Source organism: Centruroides vittatus, unplaced genomic scaffold (assembly GCF_030686945.1).
Source record: "Centruroides vittatus isolate TY-2023 unplaced genomic scaffold, ASM3068694v2 contig_301, whole genome shotgun sequence".
Lineage (NCBI taxonomy): Eukaryota > Metazoa > Arthropoda > Arachnida > Scorpiones > Buthidae > Centruroides > Centruroides vittatus.
Genome location: NW_027121927.1, coordinates 681,702 through 706,324, shown reverse-complemented (window position 1 = coordinate 706,324; position 24,623 = coordinate 681,702). Strand labels below are relative to the sequence as shown.

General features: G+C 35.0%; 1 protein-coding gene across 1 annotated transcript in view; it reads left to right on the top strand.

Moving 5' to 3' along the window:
* Window positions 1–1,515: 1,515 nt before the first annotated feature.
* The window catches only part of LOC136972732 (uncharacterized), a 31,956-nt gene continuing 8,848 nt past the window's right edge, over window positions 1,516–24,623 (top strand). Inside the window, exons 1-2 of the mRNA XM_067267339.1 lie at window positions 1,516–1,680; window positions 14,705–14,837. Of these exons, the coding sequence (XP_067123440.1) occupies window positions 1,554–1,680; window positions 14,705–14,837 (260 nt within the window). The 5' untranslated portion in view covers window positions 1,516–1,553. The remainder of the gene's footprint in view (window positions 1,681–14,704; window positions 14,838–24,623) is intronic.

Below are 24,623 nucleotides of genomic sequence, written 5' to 3'. Positions count from 1 at the left end.
GCTGAAGAATTATTCTAGTCGCTTCATTAAATTTTCATTATAGATTATAAGACTTTTAGATTTGTTTTTATTTCGCGTCAATTTCATTTTTAAAAATCTATAATTTTTGCTTCGGGAAAGGATCCGATACGAATTGATTCGCGTATCGCTATAGGAATAACGACGACTACAATAGTGCAGATTGGGAATGTATTAATATAATGATAGGCGGAATAATAATATAAATTTATAGAAGAGCGAATTAATTAGCTATCGTTATAACTAAAACGGGAGAGATGTCCTTTGTTCAAATAATCTGGAGTAGATTTCGATCATTTCGAACACGGTGTATTTAATTATACGCAATTAATGCGAATGACAAACTATAGACCACGACAAAATTGTTTGTAATCGAAATTAGTTTCTTCTAGTCCTTTATTTCTTTCGCATATTACCAGAAAATTATATAATTTGTAGAATTTTATATCCGAGCAAAAGTGGAATCCGGATGAGAACGGTTCCTAATTCGACCTTCTTGATTCTCTCTTCCTTTTCCCCAAAGAATCTATTTAAATTCTAAGAACGTGGCGGATCCATTTTGCGAAAATATCGTTTAACAACTTTTCGCTTCGAAGGTCAAGAAGCAACGATCGGGTAAAATGAAGATCTCTTCTCGCCATTTAAGCTTATTCGTCATTTCGAAGAAAAAAGAAAAATGGAGTAGAAATTTTAAACGGGAAGCCAAAACCACCGACTATTTTCTTAAAGTTCGGACGGCGGCGGCGGAAGGGCGAAGGCCAACCATCGATTTTTCTCTCCCTCTAATTTTAAACCTCTTCTAACCGTTAAATTCCCACGTTTTTCTATCGTCGGCCATTTTAAAACACGCCCAAATAGAAGTGGTCTTTGGCGACTTTACGCCAGAAGATAGCTTTTATTAAATTACGGCAATTCTTTAAGTGAGAATATTCCGAATACGCATAAAATTCGACGTGCAAAAAATAAATGGAAGGTAATAAATCGATAAATTAAATTTTCCTTGGTAAAATTTATAAAAGCGATTTATAGGGACGTCCTGGAAAATCCTCTTAACTTCGACTGAACGTCGCTAATCTTCTCGAAATTTAGTATGGCGCGCCATTATAAATTCCCCATGATTCTTATTTACAAAGATCTCCTCCTCCGAAAAAAACAACATAAACTTTTATAAACGTTTCAGAAAAGAAAATCGTTATAATGGGAGGAAGAATTCTTAGCGCTGCGGTGTAAAACTGGCCAAATTTTTCGGTGTTCTTCGCTTTTCGATGAAATTATTTTCAAAATATTTTTATGCAAATTTCGTCGATCGAAACGAACGATACGATTTTAATCGGAATGGAATTACGAGTTTTTCTGCTTTAATTCACCGCTGGGAAACGTCTCGTCGGTAACTTTAAACCTTAATCTAAATGTTGGAAAGGAAAAAGTTAGTTCGGCAAGTATTCGGGAAACCGAACGCATAAATGTTAGTCGTTCGATACGGGAGGGTGGGAACGACGAGATCTCTCGGCCTCCGGACGAGTCCAACGTCTGCCATGACGTCACTACACGGTCGAAACGAACGGTCGATGGGCTCCGTTGCCAGTTCGTGTCGTGGGGGAGACGGTGCGATCACCATGTGCATCTCGGTCGGTATGGTTGCCGTCTTCTTTCTCGTCTCCGGTAAGTTCCTCTTTCGTATCTCTTAGCGTTAAGGCATCGAGCGGGTGGACCGGTCCTCGTCGTCTTTATAATTCTTTATTAAAAAACGCAATCCTCGGCGGGGAAGAAAAGATTCTACCGAGGATGCCGACCGGGCACGTTTCCGATTTTTCCCGTTTTGCATGTTCTCCCCTCGAATTTACGTTTCTCGTCTCTGATGCCGCCGTCTTTCCGAGAAACAACCGTCAAGTTTATTAAAAAAATGTAACAATTTCGGCGTTAAGCAGCAATATTTACGTAAATATCCTAAGAATGGAATATTTTTCCCTTTGGTTGCGAAGCATTGGGTCATCGGTAAATGAATAGTCTGCTAAGGACGGTTATTAAAGGATTTGATGACAAAGCAATTGTTAATTACGTAATGTTTTAGATAAAATAATTGTAGCGACTCGTAATTTCCTGGAATTTTTATTTTCGCTTCTCTCGAATTTCGTACAAGAAAATACTCGTAGTATTTAATTGGAAACGGTTCGTCGACCCGGTCAAATTTAAAGGAGTATTTCATTTGAAAAGGTGATTTTAATTGAGAATTCTCGTTCGGATTAATGTTCCGCCCTCTCGAAACGATCCGACCTGGAAATAGTTACGAAGAGACGATCGATAGCGTAACCGCGATTTTTCGTCACGTTTCGTTCGGTTAAAGAAGAGCGGCTAATGGGAAAAATTAGAAAAAAAAAAAAAGCTCAAATTATTGGAGCGAATAGGACAACGCGATCGACTCTGGGATTATAGAAAGAGGCCGTTCTACTCGGGGGACGAAACAAACAGAACGACGTAACTCCGACCCCAATCCGGTAAAGTACGAAGAGAAGCGTTCCTCGTTACGCTCGTAACGAAAATAAGTTTGGGACGTCTCCTCCGCACCGAACAGGTAACGTCGGAACGACGGCGGTCGGAAGTCGCGCGCGCGGACGGAGATCCCGAACAATGGCGCGCCCCGGTCGCCATGGTTACCGAGGTAACGCGCCTCCCGCTTTTGGATTGCCCGAACGTCCTCGGTCATCGATTCCACTCGCGCCACCCGCCCGCGGGGGAGGACACGGGTTTATTACTCGCCCGGTTATACTTTCCCCAGCCAAAGTTCGGAAATTGCCAAAAATCGACGCCAGCCGTCAAATTCCGAAACGATTCCCCCAGAAATCGAGAAACCGCGCCGTCCGGACTAATTTGTAGAAGTTCGTCGACACGTTTCGCTTTCTTCCGGGTTAAGAGGGCACCTCGACTTCCGCCTCGACCGATGGGATAGCGCTTAACCCGGTTAGTAAAAGTGAAATATTCCCGAAAAAAAAAACAAATAAAAGGGGTCGGGTCGGACGACGACTTATTCGGAGGAAAGGGTAGGCGGCGCCGCTTCCGGGAGGGAATAATCGAGCTTCCCGGAAGTTGTCGGATGACGTCAGGAGCTTCGAAACCGGAGATTCGCGCCCACTAAATATTTTTTTTTCTAAACTGAACGAAGCTTTTAACGAAAGAGAACGGAAATTATACGTTAAAAGTCGGACGGAGACAAACGTAGATTTCCTGGAATAATCCGACTGCGAAGGAGAGATGTTCGAATAAATTTGACAAAAATTGGCTCACGGACGTGGTTCGAGACACCCTTCTTTCGGACGAGACTAAATTTCCCGAATTGACGCGAATCCGTTTGGTCGTCCGAAACGACGAACGGGACCGATTCTTCTCCTTCCTTTTTGATCCTTTCCGACTCGCGGGTTCCATCGTTTCGACCTTAATCGTCCCTTTAGGGATGAGTCTCTCGTCTCCCATGGTCGAAAAGCGGCCGCCGTAATTAAGGCAAGAATTTGGCACCGGACTAGACCGCCCGACGATTAAGCCCTTCGCCGACCTCTCAAAAGTCGTGCAACGTCCACGTTCTCCCGTTTCGCTTCTCTGGCGAGAACGGGCTGCCCAGGAAAATCTCGAATGGCAACACTTTTTCGGGGGAAAAAAGTTAATTTGTGCAAAGTCTTCCATTAATTTAAGGGAATTTTTTCGAATCAAAGGATTTTTTCTCGTTTCCGTCCAACGCTACGGAAAAACACTTGAAATTCACTCCTTTTCTCGGAGATGTTTCACCCGACGGAACATTGCTTCGAAAACTGGGCTTTCTTAAAACGTTCTCTCTCAAATTGGAAGGAAACGTCCCAATTTAGGGAAGATTAATATTTTCTTTCTATTTTCTTCACGTAAGGTGCTCTTTCGATCTCAGAGAAGCGATTCGAAGTATACGTAAATAGAGAGAGATTCTCAAATGAAATTATTGCCCGTTTAAAAAAGATGATAAAATCGATGGAGGTCGAGCATTTTTATGAGGAGTTTAGGTAAACTCGGTCGTAACTTTTGTAGATAATAATCGTCATTGTTCTTTTTTAAACGAAAGTGAAATCGGCTGCGGAAACGAAACGTGGGAAAAGAGAAAAACCTGATGGCAAGTAAAACAGGTAAAAATGTCGGGCCCAGGATATTTATTCACCTTGTCTTTTCGAACGTTCTAGTAGGACAAAATCGGAATTCAGTGGATAAATGTATAAATAAAAAATTGTCGAAAAACCCTGTTTTTATAAATATTCGTAAATGATTCTGATTAAAATATTTTTAAAAAATTGGATAAAATTAAAATCTATTTTAATTTTGGATTATTAATTCGAAAACTTTATAGCGACTTTTAATTAAATATTTCAATGAATGATTTCGTAGCAGATATTCTATATGATAATCCTCCTATCGATTTATTACATTTATCGGTGAAGTAAGTACTGTACATGGATACATTATCATTTAGAAAATTTAAACTGAGTTTTTTTCACTCATTTATTTTAAGGTATAATAATCGGGCGGTAACCTTAGATCATCCTTTCGGATACAAAAACAAAGAATATAAACGTTCCAAAACTGTATCCTTTTAACACTTTATTCTTTTTCAAATGAAGATTCAGTGGCAGCATTATCGATCCTGTATATACGCACCATCTGGTCGCATACGTTAATACACAAGAAACCTTGGCGTAAGATATATTTCCAAGAATATCTCAAATAAGCTAAATTGTTTGTCGATAAATAACATTAGCGATAAACTCGGGTGAAGATAAAATATGGAAAGGAAAATTTTGGACGTTATCGTAGCTCCCATAATATATATATATAGACTTGGTAACGCTTTCGCTAATAAGTTACGTAAAATAGCGCGTAACAGATATAACGTAGAAAATACTTAGCCTAATAAATATTAGAAATTGTTATGGTAACAATACGAAATTTAATAAGCTTCCGGCTATTACTTCCGTCTTTCGCCGAGATTAGTATCGATGTAAGATTACTCTCGTAACGTTAATGTTCTGTTACGTAACAGACACGAGTATCCAGACTACAATTAATTATGATCATTGTTTTGTAATATAAAAATAATTAGGCAGGCTTCATTTACTTCGACGTTTATTCGATAAAAGATAACGTCTACAGTAACATTACAAAAAAAATTTGAATAATTTAAATTCTGATTTAATTCAATAAATTACGAAGGAAGTGAAATCAATTCTTACAACGAAGGACTAAGCGTAGTGAGGGCTCTTGTTTTTAGATGGAATCGAAAAAATAGACTCCGTGTAAAAAGGGAAGAAAACCGAGCAAAGTAGAAACTTGATTACGCAACGCGATAAACAGTAGGGACGTCCTTTAGACAAAAAATAGAAGGCTGGTTGCCTCAGGGAAAGGTGGCATCGATGCGGCTTTAAAACTCGGCAACTGCGGATATTAGCGCCACATCGTGGTAGTTTATGTAATTAGTCGCTTCCTGTGTAAAAAATTTCAGCGTGATAGAACGAAAGTCTTCCTTGAATACTCCGTGTAAAATTCGTTATCAAACTTTCTCACTTTTTTTGGCGTGTTTCTAAAGAAATAAGGATTTTAATATTACGTGATTTATATAATAATCAAGCAATTGGCTGGAGTATAAATGAATTTTGCGTGTTTGCGATTGTTGATGAGAAAAGACATTTGAAAGTAGCATGAATAGGCGGGAAAAGTTACATTATCCACTAGGGGGCACGTCGCATCAGGATGATTTTTTATGTGTAAAAATATAACAATAAAATTAAAAAACGCATTGGTGATTATTTGAAAGTTGATGATATAAATTAATTAGGTGCTTTGGTAATGAAAGTTTATTGATATCAATGTAGATATTAATTTTTAGGAAGACAATTGTTGCCGTTCAGAAATAAGTTTGTCATTTCTTTTGTTATAATTTTTGCTAATTTCTTGCAGTGTGTGTAGTTTTTTTTTTTGCAGTGTAATGATAATTTCATTAGGAAAACACTGATGCAATAACACACAGGTTGTGTGCTTGCAGCAGAGAGTTAGTCACACACAAACTTATGAAAGTAGATTTTACCCATCACAGGTGGACCTCATCGATCTTTAATAGTTTATAGTACCGAGATCGCTGGCATCAAATAACAGTTCTAACGACGTCGGGATAAATCGATTCGACATTATTTGTAAATTGTTTAATAAGTATGAGGGAGTCACCAGTCCAGAACTCCATTGTACTGTACCTGTATATTTCATTTTAGCTTGCATATTGCTATATACTGTATAATAGTGTAATGTTTTAACGGCTTTAACTGTTCAATAATAATTTTTGGTATCATTAATAGTAATTAACCTAATTTTGGGTGTCCAAATTAACGAATTATCAATGTAAAAAGTGAGATTTAGTATTGATCTATATTTAATTTATTATCGATATATATTTTTAAATTATGTTTTGTATTATATTTGCATAAATAGTGTATCGGAAATTTTACTTCGATCAACAGTTAATTTCTGATAGATTAAATAACAAACATACAATGTAATCGGGTGTTTAATGTACTGTACCACAAAATTCGAATTTAAGTCGAACTGTGAATTAGGATATTGGTGTGCATTATTTAATGTACTACAAGATATTATAGGTTTGCACCAATACTTTGTTATACAGTACATTAAATATACATTGATTATTATGGAGTAAATGATTCATCCGAATCAGCGGTCGTCTTTTGATCCTTCATCTTCACTCTTATCCTGCTGATTTCAGAGAATTTCGGCCCATCTTCGTACTTCCGGATAGATCATTAATATTATATCGGGCCCTATAAAGAATTCCGTGGAACACTTCTAGCCACTTTAAAGTATAAGAAAAGTTATTTATAATTTTTAATTATACTACCCGGAGATTTTAAACCATTCTAATATAGCATATGTATATCCGAATGACTTAATTTCAAAATTAAAATGTTACGGTCCACTTAATTCTAATAATTCGTAACGTTAAATCAAAACGAACTGTTACAATATCTTTATTATGTTTTCGATGTAGCAAACAACTTCTCATTAATGACAAAACAGCGAATCTATGAAAGCAGTCATTGCCGAGTCCACACATTTATACTTTAGCGCTTCAAATTTTCACTTGAAAATTTTGAAGCGTATAACAGAAAATTATATTACGTTAGAATGATTTTCTTTATTACCGTTCATATTTTTGTCGTTTGATATTACAAAAAGCTCGTGAATAATTGCAGATGAGTACGTTGTCCCATTCTTAAATGATGCTTCGGACGGACACAAAAAATAAGGAAAGATCCAAAAGAGGAAGGTGCCGCATGGTCGACGCCACGCTAAATTTAGTTACCAGTCGATAAATCGGCGCTGTTTTCCTACTCGATCGTTTAGATTTATTTTGGCAAAGGAATTCCCGTTATTGTTTTACAAAGATTATTTTTTCTCGAAATATTACGAACTACTTATTTACTGAAAACTTCTTACAGAATTTATTATGCATAAAATAAAAAATAAGCGGAATGTATTTATTTCTAATACGCCAATGATTAACAGGAAAAAGTTAAATCAGTGTACGGTACTGTAAATATACTTCGATAAATAAGAGTACTCTTCAGAGAATTCGGATTGGTCCCGCATAAAGTACTGTACTACTTCCCGCATTACCGAGATGAATACGGAAAAGCGAATATATCCGTCGTCGAGCATTTAACGCACTTTTAGGTTTAAGCGAAATATAAATTCATCGTGTCACGAGAAAAACATACGAAACGAAGCGATCTTTGTGGGATTCGCGCACTATATCCACATTGAATGCATCTTCTACCTTTTGAGTTACATATATTTAGATTAGAATGAATGTATAACGAGGGAAGAATTTCATTTTCACTAACCCGAACTACTTAATAGGGACGACGACGACTTCGCAAATTGACATACTGTGACGTCGTCCAAGTATCCGTATTGAATCTTTGGTTGTACTCGACTGGATACGTTACCGCCTCTATTCATTGTTTATGTATAGGATACTTTAAAAAGTTGAAATTGGATATTTTCATATTTTTTTTAAATATTCTATATTTCAACTCGATGTTTCCGGATATATTTGTATCGACTTCTCTATTTTCTATATTTTTGTTTTCCATTCGTTTTACTTTTATTGGAAATAAGAGTAAAACGAATGGAAAACAAAAATTGTATCCATACTATTGTATCCATAAAACAAATATCTATTACAAAGTAACCTGTACAATGTAGTAAAATTAAAAACGTCGTTTATACTTCCGATCGGCTTGGCATTTTCAATGAAAAAAATTAGCTACAATAAAAAACTAATAATCAAAATTTTCCACAAGAAAGCGACCGTTGGAGGAGGACGCCGGTACATTCGTGGCATCACCGAAAATCATTAAAATAATGCGTTGAAAGTATTGTTTTTAAGAAAAATTCTTCCGAAAATAGCGAAAAAGTAACCCGGTATTTACGATCATCGGTATAGGCAAGAATTTCTATTCTTTAATTGTAAAAGTTTAATGAAATATAATATCTGATGCTATTTATCGTTAGTCGTTTTATTGACGGAGGGTTTCGTCGTCGCACGATGTACTACTTAAAGAATGTTTCTTACCATTTGTACTGGTATATTAAATTTTAAATTCGAACGATCTGCCGTTTTCGAGATTACCAGTCGACCATATTACCCAGATCGTTCATTCCAACTATCTTTCCATATTTTACTAGGCAAACGATAGAAAATATTTAATTCATTCTACTCATTCTAGGAAGAAGTCGAACTATTTGTCTGATTTCTTTAGAGAATATTTCGTAATTTGGGTTTCCAGCTCTTAATCTGTTCTCTCTCTCCAAATTTTCGAAAAGGGAAAATATTATCGAAAGAGTATTTCCGGCCGGATAAAATTTGCCATTCTTAAATCTTTCGAAATGAACGACGAATGGCGTAGTATACTGTGAACACGGGATTTAACGTATATCGGAAACACAACGACTGTTGACTCGTTTACGTAAAATCGCTGATAATTTCATAAACCTTCTTCCATTCCAAATTAACCAGGCATTTATTTTGCAGTGATTTTCGTACGCCGAGGGAGCGAAACTCCAATCGCTTCTACTACTTCGGCTTTCGATATAATCGGATAACTTGTGCGATACTTTATTCTATTATCTCTTTCCTTCGGTTTGTGACCTACCTTTAGAGATAAACCTATTATTTTGACGTATCGAATTCTTTATTTTTTTCTATCGGAGCGAAATTCTTCCATTTTCTAAACGGAAATGGCTTTGGCCGTTGGATTTTCCAAATCGAACATTCTCGTCCGTTTCGTATTTTATTTTCGTTCACGTTCATTTGTACTTTTAATTAAGAAATCCACGTAATTTCTTTTTACTTTCGTGGTAACGATTAGGCTACGTAATAGTTACGACGAGTATAAAATAAGAATTCCTTATGCTATCAATTTTTCGGAGATTCTCCGTCGGAAAATATTTTAAAACATAGTAATATATTATTGTTTTAGTCGTTTAATGTGGTATCGTCTGCCTTTCTCTTCTCTTCAGAATATTTACAGTGAGAGTGAAGTACTCTGAAATAAATTACTTTTTACGGTTGGAGTCTCTTCACCTCCGGATAAGGTCTTTTTTTTTTCAATATTCATTTTCAAGAAATTTTTTCTACAGAGGCCATTTTGCGAATCGGAAGCAAAAAAGCGACGGGATAAATTCGTAAAGAGAGATGCTTGAAAAATGGAAATTGCGCGTAGACGAAAATTTGGAATCCACTGTTACCTATAAGGGTCGATCGATAAAATTAGACAGGACCGAGGAAGAGCGGTTCTTATCGATGGATATTATTAGCCTGGAAAAAAAGAAACTATGTCACAAAGTCGAAAGAATTAGGAAGCATTTCGAGATGTCTATCCGGACCAAAGTTCTAAAAGTATTGGGGGGGGGAAGATCACCATCGGATGATTTAATAGTGCACGTTTTGGCTCCGATTCGGTTAACGCTTCTTTTGTCGTAGTTTACTCGATGGACCCAAAATCTTATGGAAAACGAAAGATCTTGTATTTCACGATTCTGTATTTTAATTAAATGGTGGCGAAAACTAAATGGTCATTTTAGGAAAATTCGTGCTAAATACGACCTTTAAAGTCAAATAACACTATTGGAATTTTTTAGCTTCCTTTCGTATCTTCGGGATCTCTAGCCGAAAATATTCGAATATCGATTAGTAGGCTCCGGAGTATGTTTTAATTTTGGATTATTTTCTAATCGGGCCCACGGCGAGTTCGTTTTTATGAAGAATAGAAACCTTTCTCTTTTGCTTAAACCAAAATGGAATAAAAGAAATTGTGACTCTACATATTCATTTCCGAGGATTAAAACGTCGATTAAAAGAACTGGGGATTTGGAATGAGACGATTTTTTCTCGGGGAAGGAACGTAGATTCTTTTCGCTCCTTCGACAAAAGAAATCTCTACATTTAGATTTCTTAAGAGTGGACGCCGTAATTTGTATCTGTCTTTGGTCGAGGATCCTTCGACAAAGCTTTCACGTTCGTAATTAATAGGCGTTAATGATATCGCGACTCTTTCTGTCGGTAAATCCTCCCCACTAAAAAGCCTTCGACTTTTTTTGTGGAAGGAGGAGGGAGAAATTAGCGTCTGGATTGTAAAGACGACTCGTCCTCCACCTTAAACCGTCTTCTCCTGGGGAATAAAACTTTTTTCCTTTTAATTCTTATTTAACATAAATGGAAAATCCCAGTAACGATCTCCGCCTTTGGTATAGACACGAACGTTCGACCGCGACGATTAAAACGGAGAATGCTCTTCGTTTGAAAATGTCATCGATTTATTCTTTAGGTTTATAAAATTTGAAATACTCGTTTTGAAGAAATTTAAATTCCGTTACGAAGACAGCTTAATCGTTATATAAAATATATCGATGTTTTACGTCATATAAAAGCCGTGACCCGTTTGAGACGATAGACATTCGTTCCTCTCCAGTCTCAAAAATTTTGGTTACCGAAATCTCTTAAACGATCTGTGGTCGGAACGATTTTCCGTTTCTTACGAAAACGTGGCCACCGGCGCTTCCAACCACGACATTCTGGGTACAAATAATTGTTTAGAAGGTAAACAAACTGTACGGATGGAATCTGTTCTCATTCTTTCTCCCTCTTCTTGCCGAGAGAGAATTTCCGTTTGTGCGCTTCTGTTATATACAGGTGAGGCGGAAAGGAAATAAAATCGGAAATCGAATTCGATAATCCCTTGTCGGACGATACCGAAAGAGGAAATTCGAACCGGGACCGGTCGTGGACAAATTAAAATTATTCGAAGAAAAACAAGAGAGAACGTGTCTGAGTATGGGAGAAGGCATCTTTCTGTTTCGCGTCTTCCAGGATAAAGTCACGTAACAAAAACAGACTCAATTATTCATCTTTCCTTTACCAATGCCAAAAAAGCCTCTAGTATTAGAGTGGTATTGAAGAGTTTCAAGAAAAAGAACGGGAGCAAGTTTTTATGGCATATTTCTCAGAATGGGTTGTATGCATCAAACGGTATGGAAACTACCGAAAATATCAAAAATCTTTCGCTTTGTGACGATAGTGACGCAATTTCTACTTCTGGAGAGAAACCGTTTAGCATTAGATTGAGTATCGAGTGGCGATTAAATTGCCTTTCCTCTTTCGGTGATATTTTCCATCGAAGTCTTATCTTAGAAAAGCCCTTCCGTAAAGGAAAGGTGGTCTTTCGGAATTCTCATTTTGGTCGTCATGTTCGGATTCGAGAACGAGCTTTTCCGACAAATTTCACCGTGGACAGGCCAAAGGTTATTACTAAAGACGAGTGGATCTTGACCGATATGGATCGGTTTTTTTATGCGGCCGCAACGTCTCTATGCCAAGAGACTGCTCGTTACCCGGCGGCACCCTAAGAAGAAAGACGTTTACAGGAGAAAACTTCGAAGAAATAGAAAATCGATGCGTGTGCAATCGATAGTGCGCCAGATCTTCGATTTCCGGAAACGACGAACACTTCGGATGCCGTCGCCAACTTTTTCAACTTCCGGTGGAGACTTCTAGTAAATCTCGTACAGCTTTTTGACCCATAAACTCTCCCGGAATAGAATTGGGCTAGAAAATTAATTTTCTCGGTAAAAATGCGCCAGAAGAATCGCTCCGAAAAAATATTTTTTTTAACCAAATTTTTCCAGGTTCTAACGGTGAGAATGTCGCCAATCCAGAAAAGTTTTACCCGAGCGCTCGACGATTAAGAAGCTGGAAACGCGGGGAGAACGAATAGCGAGAGGGTAGAACGTGCTGTGCCCCACGTTCTCCGAATTAGCGGGAAAAAAAAAGACCTTAAGTCGTCGAGTTAAACGAAAAGAGAACGTGGAAGAGGGCGACATTTCGACTTTAAGAGGAGGATCTTCTACCCTAAACCTATCGATCGGTTTACCGTTTCTCGCTTTCCTGGCGAAAAACAAACATTACGCACGAGGAAACGTCCGACTAACCTTAATGGCAGTCTCAGGAAACTACTGGTAAAAACAGATTTAATTAGTTTCCGGATTGGCATTGTTATGTTACACAACTTTAAAATATTATTAGGTAAATAACGCATATTTAAGAAAGGTAAAAATATTAAAGTACCCCTTCGTCATTCAAAGCGTAGGCTAATCGATAAACAGGGAGACTCAAAATTTTATTCGAAGGACACTCTATATTCTCTTCCATTTTTACGGACAAAAATATTTTATTTTCTCAAGTACTCCGCGCATTTTTCTCCATCGACAACGACGACTGACGATTTCTAGCGAAATTCTTGCGGTCGAAACACGTTCGACCATTCCCCTTGTCGGGCTTAGTCAGGAACGGAATACTTATTTGAACCCAGCCACAAAATCGCATTCCGAGTGACGGTAGACGGGACAAAGCCAAACCTCATTTGTAACGACGTCGGCTACCGCCTTTTCAGTTTCTTCCGTCTTTCGATATTTAGTAAATTTCACCGAAAAGCATATTTTTTCCGACAAAATCTCTTATGGAAGAAATTTTTTGGTTGTGAAGAAATTAATTTGCCGACGCTTCTGTAACAAGCGAATGTATTTCCGTCGATTTCGACCCTATAAAAACTATCTTCTGAGATTAAAGCTTTAAGTAGAAGAGTTCGACTATAACTGCGGAAGTTTCGTTCCGTAATGTTCCGGTCTTTTCCTTAATTTATCCGGCAATAACTCGAATCTATTAGTCGTTTATAAAATCGAAAAGGGATTCGACAGACGTTGCCTAAGATCAGAACCGACTTTTCTTCTTTTAAATTAAAAATTTGGTCGAAGATATTTACATTAAAATATAAAATATATAAATATTTCGAAGCTACAAAATATCTTCATTTTCCGTCGTTCGCAACATCAGCGATTGGATAGTTTAATTGGACTTTCTGACAAAATCTTCCTTGATTCTAAAAGAAGGTATTAGACATTCCATAAGACGGTATTTCGTTTTCTTTCTTTTCTCGCGGACGTAAATTTCCAACGCTTTAGAAATAGACGTAAAAAAATAGATGGATAGTAAAACGAAGGGGTGCTTAAATAAACGTATTTACGATGAGGTGAAAGGTGGTTTTCGAGAGACGTCTCTGCTCCGATGTTTCTAGGAATGGTTCTCGTCCGGAATATTTCGTATCCGACTTTCTCCCGTTAAGTTTTTCTTTCGGGTAGTCCAAATGGACGTCGTCATCGTATTTACGTTCTTCTTACATGAATGTCGTAAGGGTTTCGGATGAATAACTAAAGAGAACGTCCCAAATTAAGAGTCGTTGGCTCTTAAAATTTATAGTAGAAAGAATAAAAATAAAAAAGAAGAGAACTTTAATTACTTGGTTAATTAAAAAGCGAAATAAGGAAGAAATTCTTCGTTATTTCTTCTTCGCTTCGGGAATTAAATGTGGAAATGAACCGTGATTTTTTTTTTTCCTTCCTTTAATCTTTCCAAATTCGTTTCTAGCCGGAAGATGAAAACAATTTTTGAAACCGACCGATACCGGGAATCTCGTCTCCTCTGTTCTATCATTAAATGTTAGTCGATACTTTATTATATACAGAGCAACTTAAGACTCGAATTATTTTCTCGGCTCGTACGCAAACAAAAAGACAAATCAGTGAATAGTTTTGATTTTTTTTACACCTTTTTATGCTGAAACGTATGCCGAATTTTTTATAGTATTTATCGGATAAACATTTGGAGTGTTCGTTAGAACAAAATATAAGAATAGAGTCGGTAGTCGAACGAGCGAGAAGAGGGTAGGCTAATTCCAAATCGCAGACTCCCACTGTGATTTCGATCCAGAAATCGAAATTAAGTTTGATGAAAAATATTGACAATTATTCATTCGGCTGTTAATTTTCGGGAAAAGAAATCTTGATTATTAAAAATCTTATTAAATCTACCCTCCTGTCCAATTACAGGAAGAGGCGAATACAATCTAAGCCAAGTTTAGCTGAATTTATAATTAGTCGGGCAACCGATTGTCGTCGATGAAACTTCCAATCTCATTTATTTTCTCCTATATTTGTTTAGCGTCAAAGTCGATTTCGAAAGATGTTAACGCACCTTTCTGGTCACCTTTTTCAGATATTTGGAGCGTGAATGCCGAGAATTGCAACGAGGAATCTCTACAGGATTGCATGCAAAAACTAAACGTGCTGACGAAAAATCAAGACTTGGCCTTCGCTCACACGGAGGAAGAATTAAAAACGGTGTGCAAGTAAGTTTCTTTAACAAATATTAATATAAATAGGCATCCATCGCGATATTCTTACGTATTTTGACGATTCGACTATAAATATAGTGAGAATAATCGAAATTCTCGAAAAGTAATGATTTTTTCTTTTTCCGGATAGTTAGGAAAACTCGTTTATATTAAGTTTCATCGAGATCGGTCTATAAATGTATCGAATTATTATGGAGACAATATCTTGGTTTAATACAATTGTTACCTCTACGGTCGATATCAAATCTAATTTTCTATTATCATTTTAACGAGACAGACAAAATTGTTTTCGCGTTTATTATCCAAAGGTTAAACGATTGTTTGCTGTAAAATTTTTACTAATAATTCCTTTCGTTTCTTTTATTCTTTCGATTGGTTTATTTAAAAATGTTGGCGGTTTCCCCCTGAATGAAAAGTGGTTAATTACAATCTACCAAATTTCGATAATATAATGTTTAAATTCTGATTTTTAAATATTTGGGACTTTCGATTCGATTTTGCATTTACAAGTTTTAACAATGTTATCATTTTGACTTTATTATTGTTACCTTCGGAATTTCCTGGAAATAAGTACTGTCCTGAGGACAAAGGAAGCTCGACCCCAGGCCCTTCGTCCTCAGTGACAACAAAGCGGGAAATAGTTTAATGGCAAAATTCGACGAAACCATACGAAATTGGCCTTAACGTTCTGATTTTATTCCATATATTTGGAGTGCGAGTACCTTTTTCCCAGTGTTCGATGTGATTCTATAAGATAAACTTTACAGATTCCTCTTTTTAGGTGAGAATCGATGTTAATGGGGGGAGCAGAAATTTCCTTGTTTTCAGTCTAAACGATCTTCCTATAGAAATAACAATTTAAAGATGATCCCACAAATATATATATATACACATACACACACTCGTTCTGCCCTATAGGCATTAAAGGCATGTTTAATCATGAGTTCGTCTACGCCCACAATTGGACCGACCGGTAACCACAGCGTTAGTCTGACTTTTTAACCGCCTCGACCACCCGGCTATTCCCGCAATTATATTTGAAAATTAATTTTTTCACTCCCTAAAATTAAAAAAAAGGAAACAAACATTTACGAGGTTGGAAATAATCAGTAAATGGAAAGCGTCACGCGAATCAAAAAATAACGTTTAAACGAATGGGTTTGAGTATTTGACTTTCATCTAAGTAATTAATCCTGTTATTCCGAAAGTGTAAACTTTCATAGAAAAATAATTTAAACAAATGTGTTTTTTTTAAATGCATTTAATCGATAATTATTTGAGGGAAATCGTGACGCGTATCTGCCAGATGTTTACCTTTCGAAATTATTCCCAAATTAATAGAACAATTTTTTTACCCTAATTGTTCTGCCTTCAATTCGAAAACAATTCCGATGTAAGAGGTTGTAAACAACTAGGAAATACACGTTCGATTTCCTATGGATAATTATGGACTAAATTTATAACGATGTAACGTCGTTATAACGAATAACAACGTACTGTATTCTGTAATATTGCGTTGTTCGGTCATTCTTATCAATTTTATTCTTGCCGACGAAACGTATTTGGATCGTATTCTGGCAATTTAGCTCGACCAGTCGTTAAAGAAAATCTTAAATTTGATCTTACTCCACTAATTATAGTGTATATTTATGTAATTTTAAATAACTGGGACCGAACTATCTCGTGGCAATTGGTATTGGCCTAGATTCCCTAGAATGAACAAAAATTTTCAAATTTCTGTAAAGATGTGTACGAATGGTTTATCTATCCAATCCAATAAATGACGAAGATATAAATAGAATTGATTTACTGTTCGGTTTTATTGGATAAATGCACTAATAACCCGTCTTCTCTGTTTACGCGATTCGCAGGAATCCATTGATTAATATTTATAACAGATTGGTTTCCTCTTCTTATTATTAAACTTAGGTTAGATGAATGTCGTTGAGGTTAGAAAAACGCGAAACTCCCTTTTTACTTGTCACTAAAGGATAAATCCGGATTTATAAACGATCCAAGATCGATTTTTTTCTTGTGCGAAATTCTTTTAGGCATGTGAATGCTTACGAAATTCGATGAAAAGCCGCAGAATGTTTTTTTTTCTTGGTTTGTAGAGTTTGATATATAATTACCGAAAAAAGAGGGGTTTTTTTATCACAAGATTTATGAAATACAAACTTCTTTTTAAAATCATAAGTATAGTTTTCTTTCTCTTTTTTTTCTAAGTAATATTTTTGACAGTTTCCTTATTTGTATCTCTCGAACAACAACTCCAACTTTTAACTGTCGAATGGCATTAAATGGCATCATTCGCCATATTTTCCTCGAGGGAAGCGTGAAAGCTCTCTTCGAGAAACTTTTTTTATAATAACTCGAATCTACTTTTTTCCTTCCCTATCAAAATACTTTTCCAGATAAAAACTGAACTTTTTTAACATGGGCCCTCCAGGGTTTCGTTAATGCCGGAAAGAATAAAGAATTTTTTAAAGAAATATTCTCCGAAATATTTAATAAACTCTGTTTTTCAAATAAAACTTCCGAAATAAAATTTATTTTAAAATAATCGAGACAGTAAGTTTAATTAAATGTCATTCGCGTCAATTTGTTTTTTAATATTTTTTACTACAGAAAAAAGAAGTTCGTTTTCTGTAATATTTAAGAAAAATTAAAAACCTGAGATTTTTTTTAATCAATACGTTTCAATTACGCTTTTATCTAAAATGTTTTCTTCGTAATTCTCGACTTTCGTTTGTTCCATCTTGTGACTTGTTCTTTTATTTATTTTAAGCTTTTGTGCCAAAAATCATATACAAACCTCCCTCTGTAAAACTAATCTGGATTTATACATAAAGTTAAAAAGGGTCCTTTGCGTCAAATATTTCTACATTTTTTATTTCTTTGGACAAAGAATGAATTTTGTTCATATACCTTTTGATTTTGAAAACTGTTTGTTAGTATGAAAATTGATGTGGAATTATGTAAAATCTAAGAAAACAAGCGCTCAGAAATGTAAAACACTAAGCTAGGTTAGTAAACTTAGCTTAGTGTTTTGCATTTCTATGTGCTTGTTCTGAAATTGTTCGTAAATAATAAGCGTAAGTCTTATTCCAAATTGTTTTTCATCATTTATAATGTCGAACCAATTAAGTTAATTTCCGAACGGCAAATGATACAATGAAAATTAAATTGCAAACCACGTGATTTATTGACATTCATTAGTATCATTCGCCATTTTTCTGTTATGGCACGGTAAAAAAAAAACCAAACAAAAAAATCTTAATAGCGAGATTGAGTTATTGAACGAAGTTAGTTCCAGAATTTTATGGTATAAAGTGAAAATTGAAATGGAAATTTATTTCTTCCATTAATTGAAATGATATTTTTAGTGTAAAATAAGTATTTTGTAAGTTTCTAGATGTTCGTTTCCAGTTAATCGTCTGATAAAATCACGTAGTCCTGAACACCTCATCCGCTGCTTGATGTCAAACGATTATCGTAAAGACTTTTGTTTCATGATGTGAATCAAGCTTAAGAAGTTTTCTATTATTCGTGAACGAAATAAAAAAGAAATAGTTTACAATCTAACAACAAAAGAAGAACCTACGCCATGGGAAAACGAGAAGAACCATGACAAAAAATCTTATACGTTAGTCTCAATATGAATACACTCGTGAGCTTTTTTAGTCTAATCTTACTTACAGAGAACAGACTAATGACTTTCATCTTTTAGCTAAATTACAAATATTTTGTTAAGATATAGACGATATTCGCCGAAAATGGCATTTTCTTCGAAATGAAATGTGGGGGCGTAGTCCATGTATGTTGTTAATAATTTTCAGATATAAGCAACTTGGTATGAGACGATGCCACGTTTCCTAGACATTCTGTATAAATTTTTATGCATTCAACAAGTATTGTCGATGATAAACGACATAAACTACGATCGATAAAAATGTTATTTTAGTAATTTTTCCACTCTTATTAATTTGAACTGGAGTAATTTGAGAAAATTACAAAACGTTAGCTTATTTTTCCTTGCGTTGTTCGGAACAATTACTTCGAAACTTTCTCCGTTGAAAACCAAGCAGAAATTTCCCAAAAGAAAATTGCATTTTAATGTTAAAGACTTACAGTGCAGTTACTCTAAAAGTCAAAGGTCAGTGATAAATATCAGCGCATTTCGTATAAACATTTTGAACTGTGTAAACATTTATATTTTCGGCTGTATAAATCATTAAGTCTGAAAGATTTAGTTTAAAACATTCGACGAATTAAATTGTCTGTCGAATGCTTTGAACTCGTTAGCTGTCATTAGCTTTTTAGTTGAAACGATCATTCATATTACAAAATCTTAATAAATGCATCTATTTTTGTTCATTTTCTGCTGATTTTTCGCGTTAAAATATATTAATTTTGTATAAAACTTTCTTATTTTAAGAAAATTAGGTATTCGATCTTCATATTTTAGGAATTTTAAATTGATTTTAACTCTTGTGAAATGAAAATTTCACTTCTGTACACGCATTACCTTGATGGGATTCGAGGCATTTCAATAGTTGATGTAATTATTTTCTTTCCAACTGATAAATATTCCGAAGGGTAATGTTCGCTGTCTTTTTCTATACGATCTTTCGATCGTCCATTCTGTAACATTTTACAGAAATAGTTAATTCGTAGTAATATATTAAATTCCAGTTTCTAATTAAATTACATAAATATTTACGTGGGTGGTGTGGAAGTTTAGAGGTGGATAAAACAAAATCGTATAAAATTTATTTACATCGGTATTTTACAATTTAACAGAAAATAAACGAAAGGAGTGTCGTAAGTAAATTAAATAAACGAACTAATATTGAAGACTTGCTCTTTTAAAGTTTTTTTTTAGAAGAAAAGGAGGAACAAATGCTAATTTCTATACAAACTAAATATCCGTAGTCTGCTTCAACGCGCATTTTATATAAATGTATTAGCGTATATGGAGACGATCGAAGTTTCCTATTATAAAGAATGATACTAGATATTGTAATTAGATCGATTTTTGATTCATATCGTGGTTGAAAACTCTCAACGAGTCGTCGTTTGATCGACTTCGGATATAACGAATAGAAACTTCTGAAATTTAACGTGAATAAAATCTAATTTTTTTCTGACCGAATAAAATGTTTGAGAAATAATTTGTGCTAATTTATGAAGGAATGTTGCAATTTTAAACAAATTGCAAGTTTATCCTATATTAATAAACATTTAAACTAAGTCGAACTTCAGTTAACAATACGAATCAATGATACGATAGGAAATTTTTCAATTTAGTATTGAGAGTATAAAAAAAAAATTTGTATTTTTCTTATTCCTAAACTCTTTTGGAAGCAGATAATCGAGAAATAAATAAAATAAACGAGGACGATAAAATATTTTACGGACAAATATTTTATACTCTTTAATTGGATTTGTAATGGAAGATGTTTGACGCGGATTCTCTAGTAACCAAATTCAATTCGCTTTTATTAAATCTCTTTTTATAATACTCTAATAATTAAGTCTGGATGGAAATCGCATTTTCGATCGATAAACTTTGATGATGATCGTTGGAGGCATAGTTCGTAAAAGAACGTCAAAAATTCATTTTTAGTGGAGAAAAAGCCAAGAGATGTTAGGTTCGACAGTCTCCATATCGATTATTTCGAATTCAGTCGAAGGAATAAAAAATGTTTACGATTCTTTTATATTAACGTCAAACATCGGTACCACGTCGGTAATTTACATAAAAGCAAACACTGTTTATTTTAAGGTATCATCTACCGCTCCTTCGAACGACTCGGAACGAATTTTAATCACTTCTCTATAATTTAAGATTCGTAATTATAAAATGCGATCGGAATTGCTGGTTGCGACTTTCGCAGAATGGAAACGAAGCTCCCGACCCAATGATAATTAAGATAATGCGGGACGATCGAGATACTAATGACCAAACGGAAATAAAGCAGACGTCCGACATCCGACGAAATTCAACCTTCACAAATGATTAATCAACACATAATCAGGAATGTGGAAGAAAAAATCTCCTGAAGGAGACGAAGAAATCCCGATAGAGACTACAAGTGAAGATTAATGAGCCAAGTTCTATTAAAGGAACCGAAACACTTAAGCCGTGTACCCATCACAAAAGAAAAAAATCATTTTTAAATCATTTATTTTTTATCTGTAATAATAAGTAAATATGTTAATTGATACCGCGTATCAAATGAATTTAATTAGTCGAAAGAAATACGCAAAATATAAAGAAATATTTCTTAAAATCTAAAATGTATTTGGATAAGGTTTATGAAAATTATTCGATGTTCAAGTCGAATACCCTTTTATCGCAATTTTAAAAACGCAAGATTTGAGGTAGCGATAAAGGTGCACATTTTTAAGGAGGAAGATTTTATTTAAATTTAGAAGAATCGATTTAGTTAGAAGATTACACAAGGCGAAAGCTTAACAAATACATCTAATGGTGAAGTGATGGAACGAGAATAGATGCTAACCGAGCGAATTGGATAAGGTGTTAATGTACAGGGAAAGTGGAGTTAGGTTTTGCTTTTGAAAGACGCGAAAGCCTCGGAGATTCCACTAGAGAGCGAGAAAAACACGAAAGGAGAACCGAGATCGATACTTAGTTTCCATCTTGCTTACGTTGGCCGTTCTCCTTATAGCATAGGGATGCCAACTAACGGCCGCATTAACCGTATCCGGGTAAGGAAGAAACCTACGTTTGGCTCAGTCGTCTTCCTTAATTCAAATCGATTCGAAAATTATTTAACTGGTAAAATCTTTATTAAAAATGTACGTATTGATTAATCGATTTTTATTCTTTGTACAAAAGCCCTTTCAGGTAATCCGAAATTTGGTCTTCGGTTATTTCAATTTTGATCGTTTTCCTACAGGACTTTAAATAATAAATTTTCATTTTTATTAGCATACACATTGAAGAAAGAATGAAATAAGACTTTTTTTACTTACATTATCTTTTATAAAATTATATTTTTGGGAAAATTTACGATACGGTTAATCAGCACTGTCAGTCAATGCCGATAACGAGAGGCGATAAAAACTGGTGTGACAATAAAAAAAAGAAAGATTTTGCCGAAGACGAACCGCATCCCCTCTACATTTATTAAATATACACGTTGATACCTGTCGTCTTTTTAACATCTTTGATGGCCACTTGACTTTAATATTTTACCCATACCGAACGTAATTGATGACGACGACTTGTAAAATTTTTCAGTTTAGGAAACTGGTTTTCGTTTTTCATCGTCTTCAAGAATAAAGTCGTCTTTTGATCTTTAATATTAAAGGAAGGAGAAATTCTTTGATTGTCAAATTCTGGCTGCATTCCTATCGATTTTCGATAAAATAATCGTTCTCCTTCGGTTTCGTCACACTATTAATAGCGATTGGTCGGAAGGTGTTAGCCCCGTCTCTGCCCTATTAATGTCTGTCTATCGATTGAAAGCGTACCTCGAATATTACTTACATTTTTTTTTGTCGAATACAACCAAAATTAGTTAATTTGACTGACCCATATTATTAAGGAAGTTTCGTATTGAACTGAATTGCGGTTAGACGTTTGGTAGATTTCTTCCAAAATTATAATTCGAATCGATGAGAAGAAATATGAAAAAACGAATTATCTCGGTAGGGACGAAAGTTTGGAACTATCTTGTAAGACTATGGAATCTTTTTAATGAATCATTTTTGGGGAGGAGGAGTAGGATTGGATCCATTTCCCGCGCAAAGAGCCAGATGGTCGAACATCGATCGTGCTCAGTTCGTTTAGAAAACACCTTGGACATTGTGAATCGATAAAAAATCTGAAAAATAGACAAGCCAAGATTGTCTTTTGGTGTTAACTCAATTTTCTCTTTATTCGAGTACCCAATCGGTTATTTTTCTTTCAAATTTAATCAGAAGTTAGGTCTGTTGCAATCGATTAATTTAAAAAAAAAAATAGTATTTTCTTAAGTGTATAAATTGTGTTGTTCTCTTGAACGAAACTATATGCAATTTGAAATAAGATCGTCAATTCCACATCTTACATGTTTTAATTTAGACTACTCGCGGGTAAAGCGAATCTAAAATATGGAATAGAAAGAGGAAAAAATGTACCATACTTTTGTGAAAACTTCTAAATAATTTTTAACACGCGCACGAAATCGTTTCGTTTTTCAACAGATTTTATTTGGATATTCATATGGCTATTATGTATGAAAGTATTTACCTGTCGGTCGCGTTTAAAACGACGTTTCTCGATGCTTTAATGTAGCAACCGAGAAATTGGATTATTAGGAAAGGGTAGAATGGATGTCGCTGACGACTCCTGAAGGAGCATTTGTCGTAACTGCTCTTCGGATGCTGCGCCAGATGCTTAATTTCAAGGATGTTTGGAAATCCAAGCCGCGCAATCGATCCTTCTCGGAAATGATTTATCGAAAGTCGAGGGTCGCCCACCGCCTAAATAGATTATTAGCCTTGTTTTAATATAATGTAATATTCGTGCAATTTGTGTCCTATAAAAATTAATAAACGTTTAATTGTGATTGCCCTAAGAGTGCCGAATTTATTCCGTTTGAGAAGGAAATGAACAACGATTACCGTAGTTATGTTTCTTCGGTATTCTTCGACATTTTAAAAAAAATTTTAATTAAAAGTAACAGAAATGATTTTCATTTAAATCGTTAAGGAATAACAAAGCCCGTATCGATTTTCTAAGTACAGAAGTCGTTTTGAATGAAACTGACCGTATTTTTAATGATTAAAATCTCGATTCGACGGGAATTGTCTCTTTCTCTGTAGTCAGGTCGGACGGGAAAATTGAAGTTATTTTGTCATTCGTTTGTTCATTTCGATCTTTTCCAAAATACAAAAGAATTACGCTTAATTAAAAAACGCATTTTGGGATAAAACCCATTACTAGACGAAAGGTTTTAGAAGTTTCATTAATTAAATCGTTCTTTTTCTCTCATTAATTCGACAAATATCAAACGTAAAAAATTTCTAAACTTTATATATTTTTTTTGTTTATTTAGTCGAAATTCTTAAATTAACGAAGATCGATAAACGAGTGAAAACTCGATTTTTTTTTCGTTTGATTTTTCTGAAGAGAATCGTGTGTTAGTCGCGAATCGTTGGTCCATTAATAGGTCTATTATCGATTTCGCGGCGGAGATCGTCGCTGGCGACGTTTTCTTTTCGGCGAGAAACTGATTGAATTTCAACCAAACTCCCATAAAACTTTTACCGAACGTCCATAAAAAAACCATTAATTTTAACAGAATATTTATGGATCTTTGAAATCCCATTCTGATTTAACTCGACCTCGTATAGTTTATAAACGATTGACAATGACCGTACTTTTTTAAAAATATCTAGCGAAAATCGTAAATTCCAAATTGAAATTATAAAATTGTGATAAAATCTTTATTAAAAAATTGCGTTTCAAAAAAAAGAATTCATTTGATATTTGACATTGAGCGTTTGTATGTCGATTTAAAACTTTAGTCACCGCCACGCTACTAGAATTATCCGAACGAAGCTGACGAATGTTCAAGGAATTTGATAACTCAGTTATTTAAGGATCGCTTTTATCAAATATCGTGGTTTCGAAACCTTTCGACATAACAAAATAAATCTTACACTGCGTTAAGAATTCTTTGAAATCACGCGAGAGGTTCTCGTTTCAATTTTGACACTAAAATATAAACTCTGATCGAAACTCACCTCTGGCGGAATAAACTC